We start from the raw sequence: 17998 nt of genomic DNA, 5'->3' as shown, positions 1-17998 counted from the left end.
GCCTTCTCAGTCGGATATAGATGTGTCTTTTGGATATGTATGTTTGCGTACAGAATTCAGTAGGTGAATTGCCTCAAAATTGCTTTAAGACTGAACTGCTCTTTGTTCTCAGTAGGACATGTGTATATAAAATAAATGTGTGTAAATACATGAATTGGACTGCCATGAAACCCACATAAGAAATGGACATGCAGAGAAGTAAAAAGGTTTTCAAGGGCCCTAGATGTTGCCAGATTGACTGCATGTCTCTTGGCTTCATCCCTTTAACATCAAAATCATCTTTTTTGATGAAAACCTAATTGAGAAGTGTTACTGTTAATTTGATTACAAGATAATTTTAAAGCATTTTTTTTCCTTGCTACCCAGGCACCCCTTTTTGGCAGTAAACCTGTTGTGTTGGCTTCATGCTCTGACGAGGGTTTTTCAGTGCCTATTTCATGTAACACCGTAATTTGAAACAGCAGTGAACTGTTATTCTCACAGTTTATTTGAAACTGACGTGCAAGACAAAGGAAAACGTGTCAGCTGGTGGAAATGTTCCCTAGCAGGTGCAGAACACGTTATTGCTAACTTCACACAATAAAAATGCCTTTTGAAGTGTTTTCTAAAAGTCATACTCGCCCCCGCTCAGCAAACGTTTCTGTGTGTCATGCTTATCCTAGTCAAAAAAAAAAAGTAAAGAAGATTCATCACACTTATGGCAGCTTCTTCCTAGCACTCTGCGAGTCACTGCATTTCACAAGTCGTGGGAATTGTTGTCAAAATAGAGTAGCTGAAAAGATCCGCTACCTGCTGTGAGACATTCATGGGGAGCTCTCTTGCCAAAATTGTACACCCCCTTAGCTTCCAGGGCCCAGGGGAAACGGATGGCAGCTGCCCAGCCAGCAGTTCTCCAGCCTTCCCTGGTACAACCGAGCTGTGTCAGTGAGAGCTGACTTCACACATACATTGGTACCAATAGCAATTCAGTGCCTGCAGGCACAGTGCACCTTCGTCTTTTAGGTATAATATACAGCAATACTAAGATTTATTATGTTTTTGTGGAACACAAATGCACTTAAGAGGTTTAAACCAGGGTGACTTATACCTGTAAATCAGACAACACTTGTTATGTTGTGAGGGTGAACAGATTTCTGTCCGAAGGACCTTGGCACTTTGCCATGGAGCTCAAGGCAGAGTGAGATGATCAGCAGGTTTTCTTGTTACAAAAATAAAATGCATTTTGGCATGTTTTTACTATTTTGTCCCCATTCATTACTGTGCAATGGGAAAGAAATTTGCAGCTGATTAATGTGTGTTATCATTAAAACTAAAAAGGAAAGAAAAAAGGAAGGTCCAGGAGCTGCGTCTCTGAATTCTATTTCCTCTGCAGGGAGTCACTAGCCCATGGAGCTGAAGGTAGCTTGTGGTGGGAGCAGAAGAGTGCAAAATATGATAACCCGGGATATTTCCTTAATTAGAAGTGTCCTTACAAAGTCAGTATCTTGCTTGTATTTTGACCAAGGGAAAATAAGACAGATGAGAGGGTATCATTAAAATCCTGGTGAGTTTATCTTGCATTCTGCGACTGACCTCTGTGCAGATGGGAGCTATGGACAACACCATGGGCAGCAAAGTGTGTAGTCTGAGTGTAGTAGCTTGTAGTGTGTGGTTTGGGAAGCAGTTGGGATTGTCAGGGTAAAACTCACACTGGCAAACCACGGCACTGTGTCTGTTCCAGTTGCCTACACTGTAGCAGTCTGGGTTGCTGTCTAAAAACTTCTACTCAGTTTTATTCACGCTAGTTAACAAAAATTCTCTTGGTCACTTTTGATTACTTCTTATATTTGTTTGCTGTTTCAGATGAAAGAAAAGATTTTTCAATGGAAAAATCCCCTTGAAATGTAAACCAATTACTTGCTACATGCTTCATTTTTAAATAATGGAGGGTGGCTGAAATTCTCACTTCTTGGACATGTGAACTGTTGCCTCTGAGTACCTCTGGATGCATATAGGCTGTTGGAAAGGGGTGTGACATCCAAATACAGCCATGAGTGCTGCGGTGAGCAGTCAGAGCTCCCTGTCGTGAGCACCAGCAGTGCATGTGATGTGTTTGAAGTAGTCAGGGTACTGCACATAGCAAAAATCTTCTCCCTCGCAAAGGTTTCTAATTTATAGGAGAGCACTGTCCTGTTACTGGGACTTGTTCCCGACTTTTAGAAGATGGCATGACAGGCTCATTGCACACTGAGGGATTCTCTATGATTGTGGCTAGCTGGATGCAACCTGGATGCTTTTCTTCATCATCCTGTGTCTGTTGGCTCTGCCTGCTGAACTCCTCCGAGGTGTAAGCCACGCTTTTGGTCCATGGCTCCCTGTGCTCCTGTTTGGAGCTCCCATTCTGCTGCTGCAAACGCTCGCGTCTCCTGCGGCACAGGAGGTGCAGGCAGCCGTAGAGCAGGACTGCGGCGATGATGAGGAGCAGGACACTGCTGGTGAGCCAGATGCCCAGTGCCAGCTCTTTCTTGGTGTTGCTGGCAGAAGCTGGGTCTCGTTCCAGCGTGTTAAAAACCCTGCACTGGTCGCTGGAGGGGTTTGCAGACTGGCAGGTCACGCACATGATGTATGTTGTGAGGGGAGTCAGGTTTTCAACAACAAAGGAGGAGCGAGTGGTGGGCACCCTCTCTTCCTTCTGAAAGCTCTTTCTGGAGTAGCTGGATAGCATGCTGTTCCAGTTAGGGTGGTACATGATGCTGTAAAAGCTGTCAACACAACTGGCCATTTTCGGCCAAATTACCATGGCCGTGTTTCCTGTGATGTTTTGGACGGTTATTCCCATCAGGATATTGCTTGGGTGTTTTTCTCCTCTCTTGATGCTGATCTCCCTGTGGAAAGGGAAGATGTTTGTTGCAGGGAACTGAGAAGCTGCAGCACTGAGGATATTGTGTGGATCTTAATTGTAGTGCTCTGAAATGTAGGAATGGAATTCATTAGGAAAGTGTGCTCTCATCTTTGATATTGCAGTAGAAAAATGGGAATGAAAGTTCATAAAGTTTGGGGTGTTTTAAAATGTGTATTTCTCTTCCAAGTGAAAGGATAAACATAAACTTAGAGAAATTCAACCAGAGCTGCTGCCTGTACAAGTGACCAGTTATATCTTGAGAGATGGTTAATTTCTGCAGAATTTGCAATTGAGGAATCACTTCCTTTCACTTTTTTCCCCCCAGGTAATTGTAAAAAAAAATGCAACAGTTGCTTTTTTCCCTAGTCTGTGTATCTCGCATTTTTTGTTAAGTGGCAAGAGAGGGGTTGGCAGGAGAAGATATTGCGGGATAAATGCCTCTGCCATCCACAAGTCTTTGTTTTTGCTAGTCACAATCAATTGAAAAGCAAAATAGTATGTGGAAACATGATCAGATATTATTTTGTTTTCAATATCTTGTGTTAGTTTCTTATTCACAAGTACACATATGAACATGTGAAGACAGGCTGAAAGAGTTGGGGCTGTTCAGCCTGGAGAAGAGAAGGCTCCCGAGATATCTTACAGCACCTTCCAGTACCTAAAAGGGTCTGACAATACAGCTGGAGAGGGACTTTTTACCCGGGCAGATAGTGATAGGACAAGGACGAATTACTTTAACCTGAAAGAGAGTATATTTAAATTAGACATTAGGAAGAAATTCTTTACTGTGAGGACAGTGAGGAGCTGGAATGGCTTGTCCAGAGAGGCTGTGGAAGGTGTTCCTGGCTTTGGCAGAGGAACTGAAACTAGATAATCTTTCAGGTCCCTTCCAACCCATGCTGTTCTGTGATTTTGTGATATTCTCTGTGTTTTGCTGGTGAGTTGCACATCTGTAGCCACTGCAGCTACATTGCGGCAGTGGTGGTGAACACTGTACATTGGTGGTATCAGTATCACAGTATTTAGTGATACTAAATACTAGTGCTAGTATTGGTGCTAGTTGACCTCTTGGAAAACCTTTCTCAAGTTAAGCTTAGTGAAATGCAGCTTTCACTGTAGCCTACCTTTTGGATAAATAGTGGGGTTTTAAAAAAATTACTAATACTCTTTGCTGTTCTAAGTGATTTTATGTAATCCCGCAGTCCATCTGCCCCAAATTTATACTCGTCCTCATGCTCAATTCAAATTCGAAAATCTGCTAGTATTTTGAGATTCTCTGTGTGTGTTACCACTGTAAATAGTGAAAGGGAAACATCTAATTTCTGCAATTTTCTAAACACATCTAGTAAAGAATATACAATGACAACCAGTGGGTACTTTCATTTGTTTGGCTTGGGCTTTATGCTTTTACTGTTGTGATGGTAACTTTTGAAAAAGAGCTTACCTCAGCAATTTAATCTGATTCCTTAGTTTAATCATCAGTTCCCAGTGGCACTCGTGGAAGTTTTTTTCCACTTTGAAAGTTTTTCACTTTTTTTATGACTATAAAAGCCCATGACAATAACACTGTATTTCATTGTTTATGACTTTGTTATGAAAATTAAATTTAATTTTTTTTAAGATCAGGTTTAAAATGTTACATTTCCCAGCTAAATAACGATTAATTATTGAAAATTCCCCTGAGGAAGAAAGCTTGTAAGATTTGCTCATAACATATTCTGAAATAATTCTGTAATACTTGTATTTTATACTAGATAGGAGACTGGGAAAATGTATATTATTTTAATGGGATTTAGATAGTGACATTACATTAATGGTAAGAATCCTGTGCCTATTTATGTATGAAAATTGTTGCTTGAGGCTTTTGGATTACACTTACTGGGAAGTGGGAAGAAAAAAATGTATGTTTATTTTCATTACAGTGTAAAAACATGGATATGACTGATCTGGGTAGATGCTGCTTTTTAATTGTGTGGCAAATGCACCCTTTTTAATACAGCTACAGTATAAAGGAACTGAGTTTGCTATCAGATAAACTTATCAAACAGACACATTTTGGCATCTACCCAACTGCTGCAGATATTAAAATAGGGTGCATTAGTGAGATCAGAGCTTTTACTTGCTTAGTTACCTTCTCTCTAGCTAGAGATCCCTATTACTTAAAATTATAATCTGTTTTTTATAGAACACTTCCTAACACAGCCTAGAAACAAGTTTCAACAGTTTAATGCTCCTGGGATTTTATAAGTAGAATGTTTGAACTATAATTAAATAACAATAATACATTTCTATTTTTACAAAACATCAGTTATTATAAAACACACAATTACTGACATGTAAATGTTTGGAAAAGCCATCTGATGCTTTATGGATCATAAAGTCAGTACTTACCGTCACTCCCTGGCGGAAATTCCAGAACAGAATTTCTTTACCGCGGTGCTGCTGTGAAAATGTTACAAACACCAAATTTTTTGTATCCCTTTCTACATGAATTATTTCCTGACTGATCTCTGTTTGGCAGTTTGCTTTTTCTTCTCCTTAGATTCTCTGGACTGAATTCTCATTGCTTGGTGATTTCAGTCTTTTTCTCAGATGCTGCTGGTGATATGGTTTCTTTGTCTCTCCCACTTAAATTCATGCAAGAGCACATCTTGTCTAAAGATGTTGTTGCCTTGCTTTTCAAAGACCACACAGGAGAAAAAAATAATGTCTTTTCCCCCCACCTTGCTTGCCTTCTCTTGGCAGTATGCTTCCTGAGCATCCCTGTTTTATACTCGTGTGTGGACCAGTGATGCTGTGAGTGATTAATGTTAGCACTTTGATGACATCAGCAACTAACAACTCTTCCTTTTTTTTTAAGTAGGGGAGGGAGCAAGTATAGCTTAAAAAATAATGAACAGCAATTTCCCTCCCTCTCCAGTCCCACTCCCCCCTCTTGTTAGTGGCTTCTTCCCTAAGGATTTTATGCTTTTGTGCCTCATTGGGGGGAAGTGGTGGTGATGTGTCATGGTGTTTTCTAAATCCCTTGTCACAGTTTAAAAAGATCCACTAGTCCAACGTTTACAGGTGGACTGTAAATTTTAGGGACTTCCCTGTGAGGTTTGCATGAAAGAAAGATGTGTTTTTAGATTGGCTGGCTTCTTTTTGTTATGTATTGGCAAGTTTTTAAAATACTGAAAATGTGGTTTTAGGGCTTGCTTTTCTATGACAAATTTCTGCTGTGTGAAGAGAGGTTCTCTCCCCTTAACCTCATGGCAGTAAAAGGCTTTAACCTACTGAGGTAAAATTCTCCTTGTGCTGTAGCCGAAGTAGATAGCTCTGGCACATTTGTTCTGGAGAAGGAATTGGAAACATCAAAAGCAAAAAAATAGATCTCATCTTGTAGTGGCAATTGTATTAATCCTTAGTGTATCAGGACATTCACCTGCACAAATGTTCTTAAGGTTTTACCAATTCTCTCTGCTGCCTTTTCCCCAGACCCCATTTCTGTGTGCAGAGAGCTATGGAAATGCACAGGTTGTACTAGAGGGATGCAGCTTGAGGCTGTCCCCTGGTGGGACACATTTGGAGTTTGGCCTTTTAGCCAGCTCTGATGTAACAGCAGAACTGTGTTATGTACTAGAATTCTAATAGTTATCCAAGTGTCTATCTTCGTTTGCATCTATAATATAATCTTTAAATTTCTAAGACCTCAGTAGGGAACTGGTGTTTATGTAGAGCTATACAATATAAATAAAAATGGGCATTTTCTATCCTGATTGCTTCTAAAGATGATTTTAAGTCCTTTTATGAGAATAAAATCCTTTAAGAGTCTGGTAGAGTTTTGTGACTTGAATTCCTAGTAGTTTAATGCCATGTATTTCAATATCTGGTGTTGACTTACATGGGTAATTTAGGGCAGGATCTGCATTGAAGAGAATGTTCTTCCTGGAAGATTTTCTGTTACAGCTGTGTGTGAAGCTGGAAGTTTAACATTGTGGTGTTTTCCATGTGTGTATTAGAGGGAATAAAACTGCAAAAAATTAAAGGAAACACAACAGTCCCTTCTGTAAGAAAGGTGGCCAAGATTCTTGCTTAAAATTAAATTTCAGGGTATTCGGAGAAGAACAATCCACTTGCAGAAATGGAGGATGCTAAGTTAGCCAACTCCTCTCTCATCTGCAGCTTCAGCAAACAGTTCTTAAATCCCCACATTGCGTCAGTCTGTACAGCTGTGCTCACCTTTATAGAAATAAACATTAATATGGCAAAACACCTGGTCCTATGTATACGAGTCTTGAAGAATTTCCATGAGATTACATCCCAGACTTAGATTTGCTTTGATCTCGTGTACAGAAAAGGGGTTTAAAAAAGAAGATTCTTATTAATTACTTGCAGAGACCAGTAACTGCAGAAGGCTATTTTTTGTAGTTCAGTACTCAGAGACTTAAAACACTTATTACAAACAGAAAATTTAAGTAATTTCTTTAATGATGTTTTGTAAATAAAATGGAAGATAGAGGAGTAGAATTTTGTGCTTTAAATTCAGGGATCTGGACATGGCATTGGCTACTTTTACCCTTTTATGCTTGTGTAAAAAGAAAACTACAAAAGAGAAAGTGGCTTTATAAATGATAAATGGAAGATGTCTGGTTGAAAAAAAAGTGTTAGCAAATTTGTCTTGGTATTAGGGAGATTTTGGTTGATGTTCCAATCTTATAAAAGGGAAACTTTGTATTTCAACTTCCTTCAGAGAGAGTGGGATACAAAGTTGTTATTTCAGTTTTAATGTTCTTTAAAATGCTGTTTAAGTGACGTTGTTATTGAGATACAGACAGACGAAATTTTCATTAATCCTATCTCTTTTCTTGTTTTAGGCATTGAATTTGGCATATTCCAGCATTTACAGCAACTACAGGAATTTTGTTGGTCCCCCTCACTTCAAAGTCATCTGTAGACTTCTTGGATATCAGGGCATTGCTGTGGTGATGGAGGAGTTGCTGAAAGTTGTCAAGAGCCTGGTATGCTAATTGTCTTTATTTTTCTGCTAGTCTAGATGGTTTCTGATAGAAAATGTCTTGGGAAAAACAAAGTGAACATGAGATCCTGGATAAAAATACTTAAAATGGCTTCCATTGAAGTTCAATGCTTGACAGTACTCAATGTCATGTGTGAGCAATAGAAGATGTGCCTTGGTGACCTGAGCAGTGTTTTAAAAACTTTGGATTCTTCAATGGAGATTAATTTAATTTGTGTTGTCCTGAGCTGTTAGGGCATAGGTAGGCTCTGGAAAAGTATGAATGATTCAAGTTAGTTGGTTTCAACTTAAAGACCATACTGTACATTCTCTTCCTTGATGTTTTTGGAGAACAGCTGTAGTGTGCTTTCTGCCTGGCACCTAATTTTAGGGCTATCATTAATGACATCACTGATAGGTGGCTCCTTAACAACAGGAGAGTTTGACCTCTGTGCTTGATTAGCAACGCTGCTCAGGCCAGTTTTGAAGACATTATCCACACAGCCTGGGTATCCTGTATTGGAAAGAGCTTTTTTTGTAACTGGGAGGAGGCTGAGGTGCTGGCTGTTTGCTATACTATTAGAATCTATATATACAGCCATAATACACTGCAGTTAATTTAAGCCAAGGAAATTATATTTTCCTCCCTGTTGCTTGTAGGAGCATGCTGCCAAAATAATCCAAGTGTACCAGGGAAGCTGTGGTATTCATAATCGTACTGCAGGCACTTGGCACATTTGACAGTTTGTTTACAGTAATTCCCACAATGTTCTAAGTACATTTTTGATATTCTAGAAAGGGTGAATCCTGCATGAAGTGGTGCTGTAGTTTAATGTTCAGGGAAAGAGGAAAAGACGTATATTTTTCAGGGTTTGAGTGTCAAGTGTTGATTTGTTGTGTTTTATGAGAGGGGTTTTTTTATAACTTAGTAGTAAATTGTCTCAGTTCTTTAAAGGTGGCATTGAACACTTGGCCATTTATTAAGAAGGTTAAAAGGCTTGGGGGAGGGAATCTTGCCCATGCCTGATGCAGATGCTCAGGTGTAGGGGGAGAGATAAGAGGTGTCTAGTGGTAGGAAGACAGGCTGTGACTGGAGGCTGGGACTGTGTCTCAACTGCTATGTCCAGAAGAACCAGTTTGGGCACTTACAGCCATACCTAATCATAAGATTTTTTCCTCATGTTGCTTTTAAGAGCATTCAAATGCTTTTTGAATGGTTTTAAAAGCATTCAAATGCAACTTTTTAGTAAAAACCTAAAAGATTGTTAGACAGTAAAGAGTCTGTAAGAGAAAATCTTCTTTTTTTATCCTCTTTTATACCTTCCTGGCCTTAGCTGTTGTGCCACTACTGTTGTAGCAAAGTTACTAATGCCTCATGAAAGAAAGTGCAATTCTTTTAATTTGAAGAAGTTGCCTTTTTAAAGATGATGACTGGCAGAATTAAATGCAAGATTTTTAGAGCTGCTTCATTTCATGTATAATTTGAATGTAATTTGTTGTAAAGTTTCTTAGTACAGCAACACTGACATGTTTACACACATCTGTTTTCTCTTAGTTACAAGGGACCATTCTTCAGTATGTCAAGACCCTAATGGAAGTGATGCCTAAGATCTGTAGGTTACCAAGACATGAGTATGGCTCTCCAGGTTAGTTGGTGTTTGATGTTACCTTAGCAGCCTCAGTGAGATGATACTAACCACTATCTTCTGAATCTTGTATATCTCTGTCCTTCCCTCCCTCCTTTCTCTCCTGATAAACAGTGTTTACTCTGGCATTGGCGTTTTGTTTTGTTTGTTGGGGTTTTTTTTCCCATAACAAGAATCATTAAATGCTATGCTTTCTGAAAGTACTTAATAAAGTTTTAAGACTTCTGTACATTGGGCAAAAGGATGACAATCTGTATAGAGACAGCCTTATGACATAATTGATCTTGAGCTGGGGTGCCCATGGTAGTTTCTGTTTCTAGTCTCTCATAAGGCTGTTGAGCTTTTCCCTCGGCAAGTTAGCCTCTCACATTTTTTCTGTTCAAGCATCTAATTTAGATAACCAGATTCTCTGGAATTCTCTATTCCCTTTTCCTTTGCCCTCATCAAATGCAAGACAAAAGGACTGATACTGCTGGGAGGCACACTGGTCCTGCCAGAATAGCTATGTCTGAGGCTTGTGTGGGGTGCATCTTAGCCTCTCAACAGGAGGTGTGACAGTTGCAGAAGAAGAAATGGCGTTGAAAGCTGCTTGCCACTATGGAGAAATAACTGGCTAATTAGTATTTATCACATTGTTCACTGAAATTCTGAATCTGCTTCCCCCTTCAAAATATTCCTCCTCCACAACTTCTAATTAACACAAATTAGTCCTTCCATGTGCCACCCACCTCCTGAGTTTATTTTTTCAGAGTCAGTTTTATTAAATGCCACTCCAACTGGAATGAGGTCGGGTTTTTTTCTGCTTCCCACAGCTTGCTTGACGTTCATTACCAATGTTAAATGAAATTGAGGTCTTACTAAGTGTTTCCTTCCTGTTTTTCTCCCTGTAGCATAGAAATGGATGAATCATGGTAGTTAGGAGTATAAAAATAATCTATCTGAGGCTTTCAGCCATTCATTAAGGTCTGACCGCGAAAGCAGTAGGTATTCTCAAATATAGATTATGCATCACCAGGATCTGTGATGCTACAGGTGACATTAGGAAGCTTGCCAGAAATCCTCACCTGTAAGGGCTAAATATTTGGCAGGAGATGCCCAGGGATTTTAGGAGAAACATTTCTCTTAAGGTTAAAAGACAATCCATCCTGTAAGAAATGCAGAACTTTACTGGCGCAATGGTAACAAACTATTTTGACCTCATATTTACTCTTCCAAAAGAAATGCCATATGTTTAGGTGCCTATTGTACTAAGAAATTGAAGCAGCTCTTGGTTTTATGATGGAATATCATAGCAACTAAAACAGGAGTGGAGCTCAAAACCCCACCTGATTCTCTGCTCCTTTATTGATCCTGTTCCTTACAGATTTTTTCTTAACACATCTTGTTTTCCTTTTCTGAACTATTTCTAGCAGTGGACATGTACTAACCCCTGTAGAGTCTGTTCCAAGAAATGGCAGAGGCAGCCTTTATAGCACTCTCATGCCATCTCTCCCCTTCCAAGTCACCAGACAGAAAAGCCTTGTGGAAGCTCAGGGCACCTCCATCCCTCTCTCACATCACAGAAAATTGCCCTGTGCCCTCTGACACCTCCCCATCATGGAGCTGTCTGCCCTTGGAGCAGCACTGGATGGTAAAGGAAAGTGTTCTCTGTGATAAGGATGTGCTGTAGATTTTAGCCCTCATCTGGAGAGGAACTGCCAGATTGTAGGAAGGCAGACTCAAAGTGTGCTTCATTTGAGTCAATGTCCTCTCCTTTCTGTGCTAAATTCTCCTCTTTAGCAGTCTTTGCCACACCTTTTTTATGTGTTTTACCACAGAAATTGTAAGCCAATACACACCAACTGTTGTCTGTTCCCTCCGTTGCCTCCAAAAGCTTCCTCAGAAGTTTTTAGTTGTAGTAGTAAGCCTGAGTGGTGTGGGGTATGTCTGTGTGCTGCTTTTGTTCTTTCATAACAAACCATTTAATAACTTCTTTATAACTGGCACAACCTACATATACAGACCAAAACAGTGATTCCAGACTTTAGATGAAATATGTAGATTCTCATCCATTTTGATGTCACATGCATTTATTAATTCAGAATTAATTTCCTGAGTCCATTCTCCACACACAAAGCAATTTAAGCATGCTCAGTGAGCCTATACTCTTTCATACACTTTGGACTTTTCATTTTGAGAACTTTGTTTGGACTCTGCTTATTGCAATTCCTTGAGCCCTACATAATCAACCTTCTAGACTTGTGGATTTCTAAATGGTGATTTATTGCTGCTAAAAGGAGCAGGGTACAGACAGTGGCATCAGAGTTGTTCAGGACTCCTCTTTGCCAATGGGTTTGTTTCCATAGGAACAGTCTAAAGCAGTGGGGAACTTGTTCATCTTGTAGTCATAAAAATATTTGTCTAAAAATACATTAAGCATAAGGATTTTTAAAGGGACCTTTTAAAGTTGCTAAAGCTCTTAAAGGAATACTTGCCTGATGAGAGTTTAAACTTGGAATTTCATCTTGGAGGTAACATTTTCTTCTGCTATTTTCTGAGTATTATAACATGGCATTGCTGCTTTTGATGATGAATGAGCATCCTGCCACTCTGAAGTGTAATTGAGTACCACGAGGAAAGTAGTTTGTCAGCTCTGCTGTGAGATCCTTTTGTCACTGGTATACTACCCCTCCAAAAAAATTAAAAAAAAAAAAAATCAATTACAAGATACAATTTGGTTACTTTCTCATGAAGTTTGTATATTTTTTCCTAAGTATAGCATTTCTGTGTTTCTTCTCAAAAAAAAAAAACAAAACAAAACAAAAAACCCAACAAAATCAAACCAAAGAAACAGAACAGTCAAAACTGGTGCAGGACAATGCACTTGTTACACCAGGTCATGACCTTCTGAAATCCCACGTGTTGCCATAACCATTTGGGGAAGCCCCTGCAAAGCCCTGTGCCACCAGTTCCTGTGTTTCCATCTCCCTCTGGGCTAATTGTGCTGCTGGAAACATCTTGTGAGCTGTTTCTGCACAGCAACCCAGCAAAAAACCCACTCTTCCACCCCTTCTTCTTCTGGAATATTTCAGGTCGGAGTCTAATAGGAACTGGAGCAAGCCTGGGCTGGGAAGTATGGGGAAGGGCAGCAGTGGCTGGAGGCTGTGAGGGGAGCATCACTTAGGGCATAGCAGAAGGGTTTGTAATTCTACCTGTTACCCCAGATGTTTGATCAGGCTTGGGTAAGGAGGAGAATAAGTTAGGTGGGGGCACAATGACTTAAGTCCATGTTGGATAATAGAAATGTGTTTGTAGGTCTTCCTGAAACCTGTCCACTGGAGAAAGATTTGGGAGGGCATCACAGAGTATTTGAAAGAACTTAGGGCAAACCCAGATCACCTTATGATTCCAAAAGGGCATTAAGAATTCATTAGATACACATAACAATGGAATATTTCTTTCTAGCAGAATAAACACAGTGCACAGGCTCCATGGTCATAATTCCTGGATACGCGTAGACGCATAACCTGATGAATATTTCCATTGAAGGGAACGGCAGGACTGTTGATATGCAAAGTTAATGATGTTTCTTGTGAGCCAAAGAAGTATTTGGAGCCAGCATTTGAGGGTCTCTACAAAAGTGAACATAAACTAAACGTTTTGCACCCAGTTTCTTGGGAGCAGCTTTGCTATTGCAGATTAGTAGATTTTATCTGATAATAGTCAGGTCAGTTCTTTGCAGAAAAAAACCCAAAACACATCTAGACCAATAATTATATTCAAGGTCCAGTTTGTTTGTAGTCAGAAATTCAGTTCTAGAATTAATAGCTCATTTTTTCCCTAGTCTTTTCAGTACCAGAATTGTTACAAGCTCTGGAACATGTTTGATTTCAGTCTGAAGGTATGAATTTAGAAATGAAAGGTGACCAAAGTGAAGGAATCCAACCAGCTTTGTGTTGCATGTGTTGATTTGCTCTGACTTCCTAAATTAATCAGTGTACAGACTGCACAGCTGAAATTTGGCATCTGCTGTTTGAGTGCTGTTGAGATAGAATTTTGGAAGCACAGAGGGAACCTAATCCTTGACTAATCTTCTGTACTTTACTGGATCTATTTTATATCAACAGTCTTTGCTTCCATTGAGATCTGTGTAAATCAGACACTGGGATTATAAGATCAATTATTATGACACCTAATGTTGTCCCATCGGCAGGAATAGAGGGATTTGATTAAAACTGCTTGCTTGGAGAGCAGGAGCAAAAAACCTTGATTCATTTACCTTGCTAAATTCTGTATATATATAACTAATTCAGTAACTTATGAATTGCACCCACAAATAAAATTAGAGGAAGAAGGAAGGTTGCAGGCAATTAAGTGAAATTAACTTCTTAAGATGTTTGCTCTTTTTCCAGGGCTTCAGTGGACATGCATAGTCTTTCATAAAAATACACTTTTGTGTGCTGTGCATGGAAGTGTAATTTAGAATGCCATTGCTCAAACATTAATGAAAGCATGATGATGTATTTCTGCCACAGGACTCCACTGGGGAGCAGATTGTGCTTTCACCAGAAATAGCCTGTGTAGCTCTGTAAACTTTCTTCTGTTTTGCTGATAAATCAAGCTCTTGATCTAAAGGGAAGAAGTACACTGACAATGGCAGCATTTGGAACACCTGCATGCTAAACACTGGCTGTCAGGTTTTCAAAATAATGCCACAATTTGTTGATGAATGTGTGTGGGTGTGCATATTTAGGTATCTGTACATGGAGACCTTGGCTTTGAGTGAAGAAATAAGGAACTTTGTTAAGGACTTTGAGAGGAGCTCTGTCACCTGGAGTGACTGTAAAAGACAATAAGTCATTTTTATGGTATGAACCTCAAGCCTCTTTGACTTCTACTGTTCTGCTGCTTTGGGCGTACTTAATGTCTTGCTTTGGTTTCAGTTATGCTTTCAGTATGAGTTTCTTGTTTCTGGTCACAGTTCCCTGTGCTGCTTCTGGTTTCTCTCTGTGACATCCTGCTCCTTTATATTTGCTTTAGGCAACATGGGTTATTCTCAGGGTTTCACTGCCCTTGAAAAGATACTTGTTGTCTTTCCAGATGTAAGCCTTTTTTCTGAAACTCCCTGCAAAATCCACAGGCTGGGTAGGGGATTGAATGGAGCCTGAAAACCCTACTCTTTTCCATCCCTGTCATGACCGGTGGTTGTTTCTGTGTTGCAGCAGCAGAATCTTCCTCGCTGTTCTGCTCAGCTGCTGTTTCTCACCAAGCTGCTCCCCACTCACCACGCAAGCTGAAGGAAGAGCATGCCTGTGGCCATGCATGTCACTCATATCCTGCTTGCTCACGTAGTGCCTTGTCTCCATGGTGAACCTGTGGAGAAGTCTACTATTCCTCATGGTGTTTCAGGGAGTCTTCCAGCCCTTCTGTTGGTTCACCATTAATCTCTGTGTATGTGGCACCGATACTGACACCAGAAACATTGGTAGATATTCTAGTTGGGTTTCCTCTATAGCACAGACTTAAGTCCAGGATAACTCAATAAACTTTTGTTTGAACAAAGTCTTGAAATGAGGAAAATCTTTTACTTCTAGAAGTTCATCCTTACAAGACCTACCTTTCTAGTTGTGGAAATTCTTTCATGAACAAACAAAAGAAATACTAGGCTGTGTAACTAAAACACACTGTAGGCTTGTGATAAAGCTGATTTCAGTTCACTAACTTCGTTTTTTCTTCCTAGCATCAAAAACTTTTGGGGGAAACATTTTCAACCTTTTCAGTCTCATCTTTACAATGGGAGTCCCAGTATTCAGCACTGCAGCATCCCACTGCCATGGTGGGCAGGCGTGTTTAGATGGCAAACACAAGTGTTCACTGCTCCTCACACACCTGGGGAGTGGGGCTGGCCTGCATCCTGCAGCATTCAATGAACACTGACAGCCTTTCCCAGAGCTCTTCCATTCCCCATATTGTGGGGAGGAGGGAATTTGTGATGTGCTGGCATTGTTTGTTTTTTAGCTAGTTGTAAATGTGTTACCTTTGAATAATTTAAGCTCAGCAAGCACTCACAATGACTAACCCTTTTCCATCAGTTTTTCAGTTGTTTTCCTCTCAAGTCACCAAAGTACTAAAGTTAGGTCTGAAATTCACCTCCACTGAATGCATGTGGGAGCATTCATTAATTTTCTATTGACAAACAGTTCTTTGAGATGTAGCAGAGCCAGCCCTGCATCCCCTCATCGTGCACTTTACTAATGTTTTGTGTTACTAATTTTAATGATGCAAGGCTTTCTGTAGAAGTGTGTGGGTTAGCTACGTAATTATTTTCTTCACTGTATGTTTTCAAGTTCCTCTACTGAATTTGAGGATTTTCCTTGGATCAGATGCGCTGCAGGATATATTCCATGTTTGTGTGCTCTCCCCAGCCATTGTCTTACTGGGTAGATATCCAAGTATGATCTCCTGCATGGGAAGTGTTCATCAGTTGTGTCAAAGGAACTCATAGGAAGGTGCTGAAGGGCATCTGTGTTCTCTTTCCTTGTCTCCTCTCATTGCTTTAGATGCAATTTGGTGGAGACTTATCTGGCTTAATTCAGTGTAATGGAAATGAACTGCCATGTGCAGCATGCAATTTTAAAGCTTTGTATGATGCATTTTCTTCTCAGTCAAGGGTTTTGGTGGCCTTTTTAGAAGGGCCAGGTTTGTGCAGAAAGATGGAGAAATGCTGATAAAAATTAACTTGTAAAAAGCTGAAGAGCTGTCTGACCTACTGTAGTTCTCTGTTCTTCCTCTCCCATCCTGCACATGGCTTTAACCTCTGAAAGGTAACCAGACTGGGCCTCTGCAGAAGCTGCTGAGCTTGTGGTTTCCTGGGCTTGTCTCTAACCAAGGGGCTGCACAGCCTTTCTGAAGCTGGAGGGCCAGGAGCTGGAAGTCCATCAACATGTTATGCACCACTGTTGTTTAGAAGAGGTTTGATGTAAAAGACATATGTTTATGTAAACTATGTGGGTTTGAAAATCATAATTTTAGCTGGTTTTGAGCAGCTTCCAGCAAATGTTTGACAGAAACTGTTTGGTGTTTTGGTTATGCTTGTCAGCAGGATCTGGTGTACCCTTGCCAACAGAGCCTGACTTGTGATCTCTGCTTTGAGAGGTCTCAGATCACCTCTGGCCCCGTGGCACTGTCAGATTCATAGTCTGACACTACCTCTATTCCCTGTATCTTAGCTCCCTGCTCCTTGCTGGCTCTGTCATCCGTGAAAGTAGCAGCTGTGGACTGGGATGTGTTGCATGGTGCAGCAGGTTGGGGAATGGTGGCTGGAACAGGACTTAAAGCAGATGAGAGCTCCAGTCTCTCTTCTTGCTCCTGGATTTTTCTCTTACCTCTTTTACTGGCTCCCTCTTCCAGGAGTGAAAAGTTAGGCATTCCATTTTGCATTATTTATCCAGTTAAAAAGGTCAGTGCACTGGCTTAACACTTCATAACCTCTGAGTTTTAATGTGTTTAAATGCTGCCCTTTCAGTTTCCTCTAGGCTGCACATCTGGAGATAAAATCTTATGTACTGATACATGGAGAGGGAACTCTAAAGCTGCATCCTCTGTTATTTGTACTCTCAAACAGTGTGTGGATGCACATTTGTGCAACCTTTGAGTAGACAAATTGGTTAGAAAATCAGAGGGCTTTTGAAGCAGAAATTAAAATTAGTCCTGGTGTGTATGACTCTTACACACATGACCAGAATCTTTTGTCTGCTTTCCTGAGGTAACAAGTGTTCCTGTGTGGTTGTCACTAGATTTTGTTCTGCCACCTCAGACTTTTTTTTTTACTTCTCTTCTGATTTCAGGTATCTTGGAGTTTTTTCACCATCAGTTGAAGGACATCGTTGAATATGCAGAACTGAAGACAGTCTGCTTCCAGAATTTGCGGGAAGTGGGAAATGCTGTCCTGTTTTGCCTCCTCATTGAACAGAGTCTGGTAGGTGCCTGCTGTGCTAGCTTAAAATCCATCTGTCTCTCAAAATGTACTCTTGTATTTTTGTTACTAACGTCACCAATAACAAGGTTGAAATCTGTGAGTTTGCTGTTACTGTTGGGCAGATGGGTAGAAACAGTTCCCTGTACTCATCTCTTACAGTCTTGCAGGGGCTTTCATGTCTGTTGGATGCAGTGATGCTTGACTTTGCTGGGTGAGAGACGTTGCCTCTTGTCTGGTACCTGAGGCTGTGACATGGCGATCTTCACCATAAGTTATAATCACATACAGCACTCCTGCAGCCACTCACAGTGTGGCCACTGTATGTCAGTGAGTTGTGCGTCTGGTCCTGCTGTATTCCTTTCCTGCATGTCATTCCTGTTGAGGTCTGAAACACCACAAAGTTAGCAAGAACATCCTTGGACATCCTCCTTGCTGCTTGGATGGCTGACAGTCATGCAGAAATTCATTCATCTGTCCCAGCTTGAACGAAACTATGAAACATATCAGTCTTTCAGGTG

General features: G+C 40.4%; 2 protein-coding genes across 3 annotated transcripts in view; one reads left to right on the top strand and one right to left on the bottom strand.

Annotated features, from left to right (window-relative positions):
* The window catches only part of CYFIP1 (cytoplasmic FMR1 interacting protein 1), a 74917-nt gene that overhangs the window by 50411 nt on the left and 6508 nt on the right, over positions 1-17998 (top strand). For both annotated transcript variants that reach the window (XM_085055741.1, XM_085055749.1), the window contains exons 24-26: positions 7738-7881; positions 9433-9523; positions 17350-17480. In XM_085055741.1, coding sequence (XP_084911867.1) covers positions 7738-7881; positions 9433-9523; positions 17350-17480 — 366 coding nt within the window. The remainder of the gene's footprint in view (positions 1-7737; positions 7882-9432; positions 9524-17349; positions 17481-17998) is intronic.
* Positions 470-5664, bottom strand: LOC146444481 (fibronectin type III domain-containing protein 9-like). Its single transcript, XM_085055727.1, has 2 exons — positions 5273-5664; positions 470-2946 (listed from the first exon to the last, which is right to left on the bottom strand). The coding sequence occupies exon 2, from the start codon at positions 2816-2818 to the stop codon at positions 2147-2149; it is 672 nt and encodes a 223-aa protein (XP_084911853.1). The 5' UTR covers positions 2819-2946; positions 5273-5664; the 3' UTR covers positions 470-2146.

Source organism: Lichenostomus cassidix, chromosome 1 (genome assembly GCF_008360975.1).
Source record: "Lichenostomus cassidix isolate B80296 chromosome 1, HeHo_3.0, whole genome shotgun sequence".
NCBI classification, from domain to species: domain Eukaryota; kingdom Metazoa; phylum Chordata; class Aves; order Passeriformes; family Meliphagidae; genus Lichenostomus; species Lichenostomus cassidix.
This window is presented reverse-complemented; position numbering and strand designations above follow the sequence as displayed.

Excerpts from the sequence above, each read along its gene's own strand:
- LOC146444481 (XM_085055727.1), bottom strand. The coding sequence starts at position 2,818 with ATGGGAATAACCGTCCAAAACATCACAGGAAACACGGCCATGGTAATT.